Genomic DNA, 15,486 nt, shown 5'->3' on the forward strand with positions numbered 1-15,486 from the left:
CCTTTCCACTCAGCTCTATGTCTGCCCCCCATTTTCTCCTCTTTCCTGTCTATCTTCCTACCCCTTCCTCTCTGTGTCTTTCTTCCAGACATACCATCCTTCCCTCTCTCTCCCTCCTCTTTACATTCCCTACCTCGGACCTCCCCTCCCCCTTCTCTCCAATCCCACCCCCTCCTTTCTCTTCTTCCTCATTTCCAGCCCTGTCTTGCTAACATTAGCTGACATTTCCGGGTACAGGCTCTTAAAGGCACAGCGCCACTTTCTACACACATCATGCACCTTCCTATAATAATAATAATAATAATAAGTCCTAATAAATAATCAATCTGTATCTAGCTCGGTCTTAATTCCATCTGGCAGTGAGAGGGTTAAAAACCAAGTGAACAGGGCTAGAAGATAATAGTTGCCAGATAATGCAAGTTCTTTATTGTTTACTGTAGATACAATGAAGTAATCATCTCTATAACGAATCTTTCATATATTTTTTTTCTATCCACCTGTCTCTCATCATTTCCTGTAATTCCTTTTTGCCCTGTCTACTTCCTCTAATTTATTCTCCCTTTGTAGCAGTATATTTAACCCCCTCCTTCCATTTCCCTGCACTTCCTAATTCTCTTCCACCTTCCCCCAATACCCATCAACTCCTGACCTCCCATTCTGCCTCTTAAATAGTTTTTGTTCTGCTTGCCTTCGACCTCCTCCCTTTTTATTTTGCCTCCATTCATCCCTCAGTGCTGTCTTTTAATACCCCCCCCCCCTTAATAAATGCCCACAACTTTCTTTGTATTTCCTTGCACGTAGAATTATTCAATCTGCCTTATATTTTATGCATCCATATTGTCTCTTTATCCATCACCTCAAACTCTTCTCCTCTCTATGGTCTGAGCACCTTTTGTCCCCCCTCCCCTATAATTTCCCTGTCTTGCTTGCTTCCTGATGCACTGTGTCTTTAAGAGGCAGTGCTGAGTGCTGGGAATACACGTCAGTTTCAGGACTTGCACACTTTCAGATCAATGAGCCGGAGGGAGGAAGGGGGGAGACTCACTTCTGCCTTTTTAGTTTCTCTCTTCCAGGAAGGAAAACAGAAAAAAGGCAAAACAACATTCAACTGCAGAACACCAGAAAGGACAAGACAACTGGCACACAATCTGCTAGATATTAATTAGCCAAGCAACAGATTATTGAAGGGGCTCCTACTAATACTAATGTGGACCCCTATACTGGCACCCTGGAATACAATGTGCTAACTTCTGGTAGTCAGGGGGGGCTGCTGTGCCCTAGGCCACCCCACATAGCAGTACGTTCTTGTTTCTGGCAATGTCTTCTATACAGTGTTGCATTAAGGTAAGTCCCATGATGTTTATTTATGTCTTCTTCCTTCTCAGTCCAAGGTTTTTCAATGTCCTCTCCCGTTCACTGTGACACTGCACGGTTATTGCATTGTTTTGGCCCTTGTTTGCAGGTTGTTTTACCTTTTTAGCTGTACAAGGTGTGCAGTGTTTTTATATAATGCCTGCACTTTTTGATATAGTCTGTAACATTATTAACTGTGTGCTTCCCCATTCTCCCCTGAAAACAAAAAGTAGGTGTGATTTGAATGATCGTGTGAACATTTCTATACACATGTACACTCATACCAGAGATATGTGAGATTTTTGCTTCTATAACTTTAGATTTATTAAATACTGTGTGTTGAAGATTTTAAATAAGGCAATGCTCGTTTCTCCACCCCAAAAATATATTGTTGTGCATATACATAGGTATTCAGGTATACTTAATAAATATTATTGCCAATTTACCAGGGGTTTGCAAATTTTAGGCCAATATAACTAAGCGGGAAGAATAGCTGAGTTTTTCTGTGTTAGTCTGTGATTCCCAGTAATTAATTGTTTAGAAAATAACCATGTAGAAATTTGTTACCAAACGATGCCAAATTATCACGTTAATAAGAAAAACATCACTACTGAAAATTACATCCAACATGACTTGTTGCAAATACTTTTTTGTTAGTGCATCTGTTGTACAGCACTGTATATATTATTATATACACATGTATTAAATTATTTTACTACAATAAAGTATTTGTCTATTGAAGGCAAGTTAAAGTAGCCCAGTAGAGGTGGCATAACCTACGGGACTGGAGCTGTCTAGACTAATGGACAACCTTGTTACTACAGATGTTTGTGCTCTACGTTTCCCATTATGTTAAGCAAGCTGTCGGTATGAAATATCAAGATGTCTTGAATTCCTTGAAGACATTATGATTTTCTATAGAGTTCGATATGATGTCCTATAGGGTTTGGATTGGTGTTGAATAAGGGTTAATGCTATGTTAGGGATGGCGTAGGGTTAAGGTTAGAGGTAAGGGTAGGTGTATGGTTAGTTACCTTAAGTGTAGGGTTTGGTGTTTGGTTGGTTTAGAGATGGCGTTAACAACTGAAAATTAATTTAGATCCTAAACATGTGAGGTGTTTTTAAAGGGACACTGTCACCATAACCACTGCAGCCTAGTGAGGTGATTCTGCCATCCTTAGCCTGTCCCTGTAGACTTTTTAACGTAAACACTGCCTTTTCAAAGAAAACACATTGTTTCCATTGTTGCCTAGTAACACCTCACTAGGTCAGGTTTAGTCACTCGGACTGCCACTAGAGGTGCTTCCTATTTCGGTTTAGTGCGCTGACCATTCCCCATATAGATGCATTGATCCAATGCACGTTATAAGGAGTTGATGATTGGCGTGGCACCGCATTTTGTCGCCAATGCACAATAACCTCCCAAATTCTTTCCTATGGGAATCCAATACTATGGGAAAGCATTGAATTGATTGATAATCTCAGCCTTGGAGGCAGGGCCAGCTGCGGCGGAACCAGTGCATTTATGGAGAAAAGGTAAGTTTTCATGCACTTGGTGTGGGGTGGGGTACTTGAACATTGAACAGGTAACTATAGTGTTAGTAATACATGTTTGTGTTCCATTATCTGGACTCTCTCCTAGACTTGCATCTTTTAAGAAGTGCCTTAAAACCCATCTCTTTAGGAAAGCGTATAGCCTCCAAGACTAACCTCTACCTCACATACCTGTCTCTTGCTCTCTCCTAAAGGGCAGCCCACCTTATTTGACTGCAAATTCCTCTCCTAATGTGTTTTACACTCCACCTCCTATAGAATGTAAGCTCGATTGAGCAGGGCCCTTTTCAACCTATTGTTCCCGTAAGTTTTTTGTAATTGTCCTACTTATAGTTAAATCCCCCTCTCAGAATATTGTAAAGCGCTACGGAATCTGTTGGCGCTATATAAATGGCAATAATAATAATAATAATTGGATACATTTTAACTTCATTAGTTGCACTTGATGTGTAAAATGCATTCTAAACAAAACTGTGACAAATTGTGCATTTATTACCGTTACTCCACTTTTATTTATACTTGATGTTGTGTTAGGTATACATATAGAATATTAAATACATTCCTGTCCCCTGATAAAAAACAATATATGATATGTTTGGGTGCACTTAAACTCTTATATTACAGTGGAACAAACACATTGCACAAATTCTAGTTATTTTTCTCTGCATCAGAAGTTGGACAATTGCCTCTGCCCTTAAATGGACACTTTAGGCCAGGCTTCCCCAAACTCCTGCCCTCCAGATGTTGCTTTAGGCACTATAACTATTTAATCTCATTGCATTGGTGGTAGTGCCTGAAGTCCCCTGGCACTGTCCCTCCATTCAGCAATAAACACTTACTTTGCCTGGGCGTCTAGGGGCACTCATACCAAGGGATACTGTGCATGGGCATGTGGGAGACAGTCCCACCGGGCTTACTTTTGGGGATCCTCCTATATGGGGAGTTCCCAGAGTATATTAATGGAGATATTAAGAGATCTGATTTTTGTAAACATACAGCCCTAGTTACTTGTGTTAAGCATTAATGACCCAATTTAAATTGTTAATTGTGCAAAATTACTAGTGCTGTTTTAGATAAGGCCTCTTGTATTTGTTTTAATTGAGTTCTTGATAGTCATAGGGTAACTCAATCTAAGCACGGTAACAACTATAGTCTGTGGGCCATGTGCCCTCAGTTTGTGTTGAGCAGTTTTTGAGTATTTTGACTGTCAGACTATAATTTCAACCCAAAGGTGGTTGGGCTGATGTGATTAGCTGAGCTGCATTGGTGGAACAGAGCTGTAGATGCCAATGAGAAGCTGCATTTTGTTTGTGTGAAATCATTCAGATGGTTTGACATCAATCCCGGGTGATGGCAGTAAGGCTTCTTGGACCATAACCACTATATTTAGTTATAGCGGTTATGGTACTTAAGTGGTCTGGGTGCCTATAGTATCCCTTTAAAAACAAAAAGTAATGCATATAAATTATATATACAAAGACATTGCTTAATGTTGTGTTCAAAACGCAGACAATAGTACAACCAAAATAAAAATAGTCGTGAGATAATACATCAGACACATGTCTAGGCTTCTATACCACACAGCTAACACATAAAACCCATTACAGCCAAAAATGAACCCAAGAGGCAGATTAGAAAGCGGACCATCAGTTAGACCATTAAGCCTTGGACCATGAGTTAGATAAAACTGTACTGGAAAACAAACATAAAAGAGAAAGTCCACACCAAATCCCCTAGTGACATTACAGATTTAAGTGTTTGGGCCTTCTGAGGCAGCTGGGAATAGTTTAGGCAAGTCTCATCTATGTGCTATGACCAGACCTGCCAAAGACTGCACAGACATTTAAGGAGTCTATGTACGCAGTCTTTAGCATTCAATTTTATGGAAGGTAGATTTCCTCTATATTGAAAACTCTTCATCAGAATTAATTGAGTGACAGGTCTACAAAACCAATGTTTATTAACAGAATGAGTGTGACAAAAGCTCTCTTCCACGGACGTTTGCCACAAACTCCTGGAGGAGTGTGGAAGCTGGCCTCCTGCCACCGACTGTGGTCTAGGTCTGAGACCCTGTTTGGGAGTTACCCTGCGCAGCCACCATTAGCAGCTTTCCCTCTGTGCCCCGGTTCGGCACTTTCCTTTCCCACAAATGGAACCAAACGCTAGCTCCCTAGTGGCCGTTCACATGTACGGTCCTCAACAGTACTGAGCCGCGACCGCTATGCAACTAATTTCGGCATGAGGACTTCGTGGTTCCCGGTCACCTCAGCGGAACTTGGCCGCGAATGTTATGGAACTGTTTTCGGCTAGGTGACTTTGTGGTTCCTGGAGAACTTGGCACCAAAACAACTTTAGCTTAATGAAGAAGTTTTGTTTTTACTCCGTTCTCTGTCATTTAGCAGTTAAATCACTTTTTTTTTATATAGCCTTAGTCCCACCTCCCTGCATGTGACTTGCACAACGTTCCTAAACACTTCCTGTAAAGAGAGATCTAATGTTAAAACTTTGTTTATTGCACATGCTGTTTAATGTAGAATGTCTTGTCTCCTGCCCTGTTAATAGCATTCTAGACCCTGCAGGAGCCTCCTGTGGTTGATCAAAGCCTGATTTACAGGGCAGGAGATAAAAACAAGCAAGTTAACATGTTATCGAAAATGAAACCAATTTTGTTTTCATTCAGCCTGTGTGAGTCAAAGCCAGGGGAGGTGTGGCTTTTGCTGCATTAACAAAAACAAAGGTGATTGTAACTCCTAAAAGGCAGTAACTGCTTCAATAAGCTAAAGTTGTTTTGATGCCTATAATATCCCTTTAAATAGACCATAGAAAGCTTTGATAAGTGGAAAATGACATCAGAAGGAATGTTTGTCCTGTATTTTTTTGTTTTTTTTTTGTGGGGGGATAGATGATAGAGATGCATAGTGATTCATTTTATTTTATTCCTGTTTTTTTTTTTTTTTTTCCTGTGTTCTATTTTACACTGTGGGGACCTAACTGATGAGGGGCATCAGAGCTATAGTGTTAGGAATACAGATATGTATTCCTAATGTAACAGTCTTCCTTTAAGTCTTCTAAATGATATATATATATATATTGCTAAAAAAAAAATAAAGGGAACAAAAAAATAACATATCCTAGATCTGAATGAATTAAATATTCTTCTGAAATACTTTGTTCTTTACATAGTTGAATGTGCTGACAACAAAATCACACACAAATAAAAAAATGGAAATCAAAATTTTCAACCCATGGAGGTCTGGATTTGTCACACTCAATCACACTCAAAATTAAAGTGGAAAAACACACTACAGGCTGATCCAACTTTGATGTAATATCCTTAAAAGAAGTCAAAATGAGGCTTAGTAGTGTGTGTGGCCTCCACGTGCCTGTATGACCTCCCTACAACGCCTGTGCATGCTCCTGATGAGGTGGCGGATGGTCTCATAAGGGATCTCCTCCCAGACCTGGACTAAAGCATCTGCCAACTCCTGGACAGTCTGTGGTGTGACGTTGGTGGATGGAGTGAGACATGATGTCCCAGATGTGCTCAATTGGATTCAGGTCTGGGGAACGGGTGGGTCCATAGCATCAATGCCTTCGTCTTGCAGGAACTACTGACACACTCCAGCCACATGAGGTCTAGCATTGTATTGCATTAGAAGGAACCCAGGGCCAACCGCACTAGCATATGGTCTCACAAGGGGTCTGAGGATCTCATCTCGGTACCTAATGGCAGTCAGGCTGCCCCACAAAGAAATGCCACACCACACCATTACTGACCTACTGCCAAACCGGTCATGCTGGAGGATGTTGCAGGCAGCAGAACGTTCTCCATGGCGTCTCCAGACTCTGTCATGTCTGTCACATGTGCTCAGTGTGAACCTGCTTTCATTTGTGAAGTCACTTTTCTATAATTATTGCTGCTATATATTAGATTTATTTGTGGGGTATTTGTATGTCATTTGATCCTGAGGAAGGTCCCTGCGTGGACCGAAACATTGATCTCTCTCATTTTATGGAATAAAGACTTTTTTTCATTCTAAGACCGTGAGTGCAGCCCTGGATTTCCTTTTCTCTCTATGTTTATCTACATCCCCATGGGGACTGGCACCCGGCAAGTACTACCAACTTTATGTACATATGTGAGCGTGAGTGCATGGATCCATATATTTTATATATATATATATATATATATATATATATATATACACACCATCCCCCATGTTTCATATATATATATATATATATATATATATACCTCCTTGGTGGTATGTTTTTTCCTAATTCTTGGGTCCTCTACCAGAGGCCTGGGAGTCTGGGGCTTTTGTGCAGTATCTTAGCTGTACCTAGAACTGCATTCTTCTGGATAGCAATGTCCCACTGGAATCTGTTGAAGCCATTCCCCCAATTTGGGAGTCACAGCCCTGAGTGCTCCTATTACAGCCAGGACTACTACTGCCCTCACTTTCCACATCCTTTCTAGCTCTTCTTTAAGTCCTTGGTATTTGTCCATCTTCTCATGTTCCTTCTTCCTGATGTTCTAGTCAGTGGGTATTGCTACATCCACCACATCTGCAGTTTTCCGTTTCTTGTCTACCACCACGATGTCAGAATGGTTGGCCAGTACTTGTCTGTCTGGATCTTGAAGTCCCGCAGGATCTTAGCCCTGTCATTATTAACTACCCTTTATGGTATCTCCCATCTGGAGATGCAGCTTATATTCTGTTCAGATATTTCGGTACACAATTCCAGCAACTTGGTTGTGCCTCTACAGTGAATGCTGCTTCAGCTAACATCTTGCATCTGTCTACTACAGTCAGGTCCATAAATATTGGGATATCGACACAATTCTAATCTTTTTGGCTCTATACACCAACACAATGGGTTTGAAATGAAACAAACAAGATGTGCCCTAACTGCAGACTTTCAGCTTTAATTTGAGGGTATTTACATCCAAATCAGGTGAACGGTGTAGGAATTACAACAGTTTGCATATGTGCCTCCCACTTTTTAAGGGACCAAACGTAATGGGACAGATTAACAGTCATAAATCAAACTTTCACTTTTTAATACATGGTTGCAAATCCTTTGCAGTCAATTACAGCCTGAAGTCTGGAACGCATAGACATCACCAGACGCTGGGTTTCATCCCTGGTGATGCTCTGCCAGGCCTCTACTGCAACTGTCATCAGTTCCTGCTTGTTCTTGGGGCATTTTCCCTTCCTTTTTGTCTTCATCAAGTGAAATGCATGCTCAATCGGATTCAGGTCAGGTGATTGACTTGGCCATTGCATAACATTCCACTTCTTTCCCTTAAACTCTTTGGTAGGGGGCGTGGCCTGACCACGCAACGGATACTGACTAAATTTGTCTGGGGTAGAATGAACCCGCGCTTGCCTCTATCCTTGCTACAAATGTCACCTAAAGCAGGAGGAATGGGCTTACCCAAACTTCTTACATACTACAGGGCGGCCCTACTGGAAGCAGCAGTCCGACTCCACACGCCTGCAAATACCCTCCAATGGGTGGATATGGAACAAGAAGCGTTACACCCACACTCTTTGCGGTCTGTCCTATGGACCCCAAAACCATATAGGCACCTAGAAACCACACCCTATCCCACGACTGCCCTCACTTTGCGAGTCTGGGACCTTCTCCACACAGATTCCGCTAAAAGCAAGCGCTTCGACTCTCGAGCTCCCCTCATGGCACTAGAAGCGATCTCTCAATGGATCTCATTTAAATCATGGACTGAAAGGGGTATCTATCACATCAAAGACTTATGCGGCAAAGATCACATTCTACCATTCCCCGACCTACAAAAGCAGTTCAACCTGCCAAATTCCTTTATATTCTCATACCTTCAACTGAAGAGCATTATCAACACTAAGGTTGCATTTTCATACCACAAAATTGCAAGACAAACCTCATCAATAGATGCTTGTTGACCCCGTCGAAACCTAAAACTCTATCTCTATGTTATAAAACACTGCTGGACAGCAGCCCACCACAACACTTTAAATACACCTCACAATGGGAAAAAGAAGGTATACCCAAGTTAACGACAGAACAATGGCTCAAATCGCTAGATGCCTTACGAGGCATTACAACTTGTTTCTCCCATATAGAAGCGCACAAGAAAATTGTATTTCGCTGGTATCTCACACCACACCGCCTACATCAAATCTACCCAACAGTAGCACCCGTGTGTTGGAGTTGCCAGAGCGCACCAGGACACATGACTCATATATGGTGGGAATGCAAAGTAATCAGCCCACTGTGGTCACATGTCAAAGCCCTGATTACCCTAGGCACAGGGGGCTGCCCCACACTTACTCCCAAAACTGGCTTATTACTATTGTTCTCAGATACGTGGACACGACAATCTAGACAAATAGCTACCATAATAATTCTAGCTGCTAGAAATCTCCTGGCACTTCACTGGAAAACCACATATTGCCCAACTAATAAAGATCTAACCAAAAAAGTATATCAATATTACAGATACGAATTACTCTCCTCTGAGACACATGTGAAAGCAGAAAAATTAGAGTCACAGTGAAAACCTTGGCTGACAGCCACAAACCTGGTTACCCCTAACTACACGTCGTGTCCGCAATGAACAGAAGTCCTTCCTTGTAACAACAATGAAGGTGACAGAGCACCTAACTAGTCATCACGCATACGCCAAAAAACGAAACTGAATTCCTCGCAATATCTTCAACCTCTTCAATATACAATTCTACAGGATAATGGATTTAAGAAGATAGGAGAAGAGCTCTGAGCTGTGGTCCTTCCTCCTTCCTCCTTCCCCTCTTTCCCCTTTTCCATCTCACTTCCTTCTCCCTCCCTCCCCCCTCCTCCACTCTTACTCGACATATAGCTATAACAAAAATCAACCGGCTAAGTTGTAACTTAAGAGTGACTGTATGACTCATTGGATTTGAATACCGTATGTCTTAATACCTACTGCCTTTCTGTATGAGCAACGCTGACTGTCACGCATACTCTAAACTAATTGTTACTCATTGCAATTACCCTTCTTCCTTTCTGTATCCCCATATCACCCTTTTGATTCCTGAAAATAAAAATCATATATTGCACAAAAAAAAACTCTTTGGTTGCTTTTGCAGTATGCTTTGGGTCATTGTCTATCTGCACTGTGAAGCTCTGTCCAATGAGTTCTGAAGCATTTGGCTGAATATGAGCAGATAATATTGACCATAAAACTTCAGAATTCATCCTGCTGCTTTTGTCAGCAGTTACATTATCAATAAATACAAGAGAATCAGTTCCATTGACAGCCATACATGCCCACGCCATGACACTACCACCACCATGCTTCACTGATGAGGTGGTATGCTTTGGATCATGAGCAGTTCCTTTCCTTCTCCATACTCTTCTCTTCCCATCACTCTGGTACAAGTTGATCTTGGTCTCATCTTCCCATAGGATGTTGTTTCAGAACTGTGAAGGCTTTTTTAGGTGTTGTTTGGCAAACTCTAATTTGGCCTTCCTGTTTTTGAGGCTCACCAATGGTTTACATCTTGTGGTGAACCCTCTGTATTCACTCTGGGGAAGTCTTCTCTTGATTGTTGACTTTGACACACATACACCTACCTCCTGGAGAGTGTTCTTGATCTGGCCAACTGTTGTGAAGGGTGTTTTCTTCACCAGGTAAAGAATTCTTCGGTCATCCACCACAGTTGTTTTCCGTGGTCTTCCGGGTCTCTTGGTGTTGCTGAGCTCACTGGTGCGTTCTTTCTTTTTAAGGATGTTCCACACAGTTGATTTGGCCACACCTAATGTTTTTGCTATCTCTCTGATAGGTTTGTTTTGTTTTTTCAGCCTAATGATGGCTTGCTTCAGCTGACAGCTCTTTGGATCTCATATTGAGAGTTGACAGCAACATATTCCAAATGCAAATAGCACACTTGAAATGAACTCTGGACCTTTTATCTGATCCTTGTAAATGGGATAATGAGAGATTAACACACACCTGGCCATGGAACAGCTGAGCAGCCAATTGTCCCATTACTTTTGGTCCTTTGAAAAGTGGGAGGCACATATACAAACTTGTAATTCCTACACTGTTCACCTGATTTGGATGTAAATACCCTCAAATTAAAGCTGAAAGTCTGCAGTTAAAGCACATCTTGTTCATTTCATTTCATTTCAAATCCATTGTGGTGGTGTATAGAGCCAAAAAGATTAGAATTGTGTCGATGTCCCAATATTTATGGACCTGACTGTATGTGCTGGATTGTCTCGGAGGCCTCTTTGCACAGTCTGCACCTTGGGTCTGGCCTGGTGTGGTAGACTCCTGCTTCAATTGATATATAATTTTGTTGTGTTCAGTTGAATGTATGGACCTTTTGAAAATGTTATTAAGTAAAACAACTTCTGTAGCCTTCCTTGCATTTAGGAAAGGAGGAAAAAAGTTAGTTATAGAAGATATAGTGTTCAACTGATAAAACATTTTTGAAAGTCCTACTCACAAGCTTACAGAATAAAGGTAATATTTTGTTGACCAAGCTGTATCACTAGATAATGTCTCAGTTTTGCAATTTTCCTGTGATGGAAATAAGACTTGGGGTATGAATAATATGCTCACTTTACCAGTTTCAATAAATACACTGTGATTCCAGCTCTCCCATCCAATGTGCATTTCACAAGCCATTATCTAATTACCAATGTTTTAGTAGCCTTTTCATTGCCATCGTCTTCCTCTTGTTTGTCTCAAAAGTGATGTTCCATTATTAGTTGATATGATTCTGATCAATGTCTGGTTCTTCCAAAAAGAGAATCTAGTGTTCAGCGTATTGTTCCTGTAATGTGACTGCCCTGTCCTAAAGATTCATTTTCTTTTGTCACTTCTTTTAGTATCCTTGGCTTCTGTGTTTGCTGGACATTAGTTGGAGCCCTCACTGAATTTTCCCTTGTGTATTGCGTAGCCTAATTCCATTCTCTGGACATCCCTAGTCCTCTTTTCTCCCCCTCTTTCTGTCTTCTCTCCTGTTTAAACACTGGCTGTTACAGCCTTAGACTGTGCGAAAGGGTATAGTGTGTGTTTTATGTACCAAAAAGTGTGTGAAATGAACAAAGTCTTCCTATTGCTGTCACTGTTAGCAGTTGCTCAGTATGATTGATCATTAAAGCATAAAGTAATGTTTATATGTTATTTTTAAAGTAGTCATTATAGTATTGATTTTCTTTACTTTTTTTTTTTGCCTGTTCTGCATAAACCATTAGTTGTTTTCTTTTGACCATGCGTTATTAATGACATATAGCAGCCATTGCCCAAAAAAAAATCAGCAGTTGCAGGCACAAACATTGAATTTCTGAAACCCGGTCAAGCAAATTTTGGCACTTATGGAGTAAGAGAGTAGGATAATTAAGTATTAAATAAAACGTGCCAGTCTATAATCAGAAAAATGGTCTTACATAAGATCAAGCACCATATGAAAAATGTACTTGCATGTTGAAATGTCGCAATACAGCCTGATGGATGCGGATCTATGACGCAGGTAATATCCACGTTTCCTTTACAGTATTCTACATGTTCAATGCTTTGAGTGAAAGGCTGATTTTATATCAAATGGAAATATTTGACTGATTCCTGTACTAATCTTATGACATAGTAGCCGTATGTTAGTAATATGTTGAGACTCAGACATACTTTATGTTTAAGGTGACCCTGAGAGCATATTGAAAGTTCCACAGGAATATATTGATGAAAACAAAACCTCATGTAAATTTTTAAAGGGAAGGCACAGTTGGTGGTATTAAAAAAAAAAAAAAAAAATCCCTTTCTTCAGTTACAGAGTACGTTAACTGATGGGAATTTCCATGCAATATTGTCCTTGATTGGCAGTATCTCAATTTAATAAACTGGTACTCTGTTTGATATGCGAGTCCCAACGACAAACTGTAGATCACAATTTATTTAATGGAACTTACAGTAACTTAACAGCTACTGCATCTTGATTAATAAACATAAACACAACAACACAAAAAGCAGATGTACAGGTCAGTGTTCGTTTTGTCGACTAACAATTTTAGTCAAATTTTAATTGACTAACATTTTTGAGCTTTAGTCGACTAAAACTATAACAATCCAGATGATAAATACGACTAAAACTAAAATGGCATTTTAGATGCAAGATTATGACTAAAACTAAATTCAAATTTGCTGCCAAAATTAACACTGCTCAGGCGGGCTCGGGAAGGGGCAAAAGAGACCGATAAAGGCTTTAGCTAAACCCACTAGATTTTAGTTGTCTACTGGAGATTTAGTTGACTAAAAATGTTCTGGAGATTTAGTCGACTAAAATACGACTAGGACTAAAATTGCTTGTTTTAGGCAAAAGACAATGACTAAAACTAAATTGAAATTTGCCACCAAAATTAAAACTGGTACAGGTAAGAAAGACAAATGTTTGCTCGATATATTAACAAACCTCTGCTGTTTCTGTCTGTTTCTTTTACTAAACTATGATGTATTATCAAAATATCGAAAATGACCTACCTTTTAGTAGTACTGTGCCAAAGCAAGATCTTGAAGTCCCTTGGCGTTCCAGTCCTATGTTTTTTTTTTCTCAAATTGAGGTGTGTATGTTGCTGTATTCTGTTTGTGTTTTTTTATGGGTGCTGCAGTTTCTTTGTAGAGTTGTATTTGTCCATATGTGGACTGTTATATTCATGAGTAGTTGTAGTATTGTGTACGATACCTATGAATGTTGGCTGTGTAGGAGGACTGCTTGTGGAATTATGTGTGTGTGTATATGATATGTCAAATAGTGTGTTTGGTGGTTTGTGTATGTGTGGTACTACTTAGGGCAGGGCTTGACAAATCCCGGGCGCAAGATCGCCATGGCAACCAGAAATTCTTCCCTGGCGCCTGGGAATTGTCAGCCTTTTACCTAAAGTATCCGCCCGCGGGAGCATGTAGCCGGCCGCACTGGGCTGTATGGAGGCGGCCGGCTCAGGGATCGTGGAGGCGAGAATGTAAGAATGTAGGCGGCAGACAGAGGCAGTGTGCGAGGAAGTAGTGATCTTCCTGCAGCTCCTCTCTGCTCCCTCACGCTGTGTAATGATACGGAATATGTCATCATTACGGTTTCGGCATCACTGCAGACAGTGCGAGGGAGCAGAGAGGAGCTGCAGGAAGATCACTGCTCCCTCGCACACAGGTATAGCAGCCCCACTGGACCCCAGAGAAAGTCCACTCAGCTCTCCCAAAGGTAGTTAGGCTGGGTGAATTAGAATTAAAAATATAAATTTGTGAGGGTAGAGATCACAGGAGATCCTTCCAAAATAATGGAACTACATTTTCTGTCTTTATTAAAAGAAACTGGTAGAAAGCTAAAGAAATGGAGGAACATATCATGGTGGGGGAGAATAAACACGGTGAAATCCTATATACTTCCCAGGTGGATCAACTTGTTTCGCATGGTGCCCATAGCATGTCCAGATAGCTGGGTATGATTAGCACAGACCATTATCAATAAGTTTATCTGGCAGGGGAAGTGACCACGAATTAGTGCTAAAGATTTGGAACTTAAGGTCAAAATGGGAGGATTAGGTTTACCCCTTTTAAATGCTTACCATCAAGCTTGTAATTTATCACATGCTCTTATTACTCAATCAGAAGATGCCAAGCAACAAATATGGTATAAAATCGAACAAGTATTGACCCATTAAGCTGAAGTGGTCTGGGTGCCTATAGTGATCCAGCACCAGGCTCCCTCAGCGCTGGTGACCTCTCCTCCCCCTGCCGACCACAAACACATTCAAACCGCCCATAGGAAAGCATTACTCAATGCTTTCCTGTGTACATCCAGCGTCATCTCAGTGTAATTTTCACACTGAGAATCACGGAAATGGCGTCTAGTGGCTGTCAGGGAGACAGCCACTAAAGGCTGGATTAACCATCAATGTAAACATGTTTACAGCTGCATGGTTAAAACTAGGGAAACCTGGCACCCAGACCACTTAATAGACGTCTGGGTGCCTATAGTAGTCCTTTAACAAAGTTGGTAGCTGGATGTATAGAACTGGGTATAAGTGATCCTAAAATATATATTAAACCTATTCTCAAGAAACGGGCTTTGGATTTAAATACTCCAATTAGTTGTGAAGACTGGAGGAAGTCTTGGGGGGAGACCTATAAAAACATTTACTGTCTTAATTTACTAGAGTGTCAATATAAACTTTTAAATCAATGGCATCTGGCTCCATCCAGATTGTCTAAAATCTATCCAGATAGATATCATAGTTGTTGGAGTTGTGGGGTTTGAAAAGGGGAATATCTCCACATGTGGTGGCAGTGTCCCCCTATAGGACTGTTTGGGAATATGATCAGGAGCAAGATTAAAGTGCTTACCAAAAAAAACTGTAATTGTAACCCTGGTCTGTTTTTACTACAGTTGAATGTCAATTTTTTGGGGGGGATGTGACGCCCCTTTAGTTACACATTTATTGCTAGCGGCTAAAATAACGATAGCTAAAAATTGGAAATCATTTAATACTCCAATCTGGTCTATAGTAGAGGAACAGCTCAAATATCAATTAAAAATGGAA

General features: G+C 40.7%; 1 protein-coding gene across 2 annotated transcripts in view; it reads left to right on the forward strand.

Annotated features, from left to right (window-relative positions):
• The first annotated feature begins 213 nt into the window (after positions 1-213).
• The window catches only part of ETV6 (ETS variant transcription factor 6), a 90,455-nt gene continuing 75,182 nt past the window's right edge, over positions 214-15,486 (forward strand). Inside the window, exons 1-2 of one of the 2 annotated variants that reach the window (XM_063447629.1) lie at positions 214-231; positions 1,060-1,344. In XM_063447629.1, coding sequence (XP_063303699.1) covers positions 1,318-1,344 — 27 coding nt within the window. In that variant the 5' untranslated portion in view covers positions 214-231; positions 1,060-1,317. Of the gene's footprint in view, positions 232-969; positions 1,345-15,486 lie in introns of those variants that run through there. The other variant, XM_063447631.1, reaches the window with a different exon arrangement.

This window comes from Pelobates fuscus, chromosome 3 (genome assembly GCF_036172605.1).
Source record: "Pelobates fuscus isolate aPelFus1 chromosome 3, aPelFus1.pri, whole genome shotgun sequence".
In the NCBI taxonomy this organism is placed as follows: Eukaryota; Metazoa; Chordata; class Amphibia; order Anura; family Pelobatidae; genus Pelobates; species Pelobates fuscus.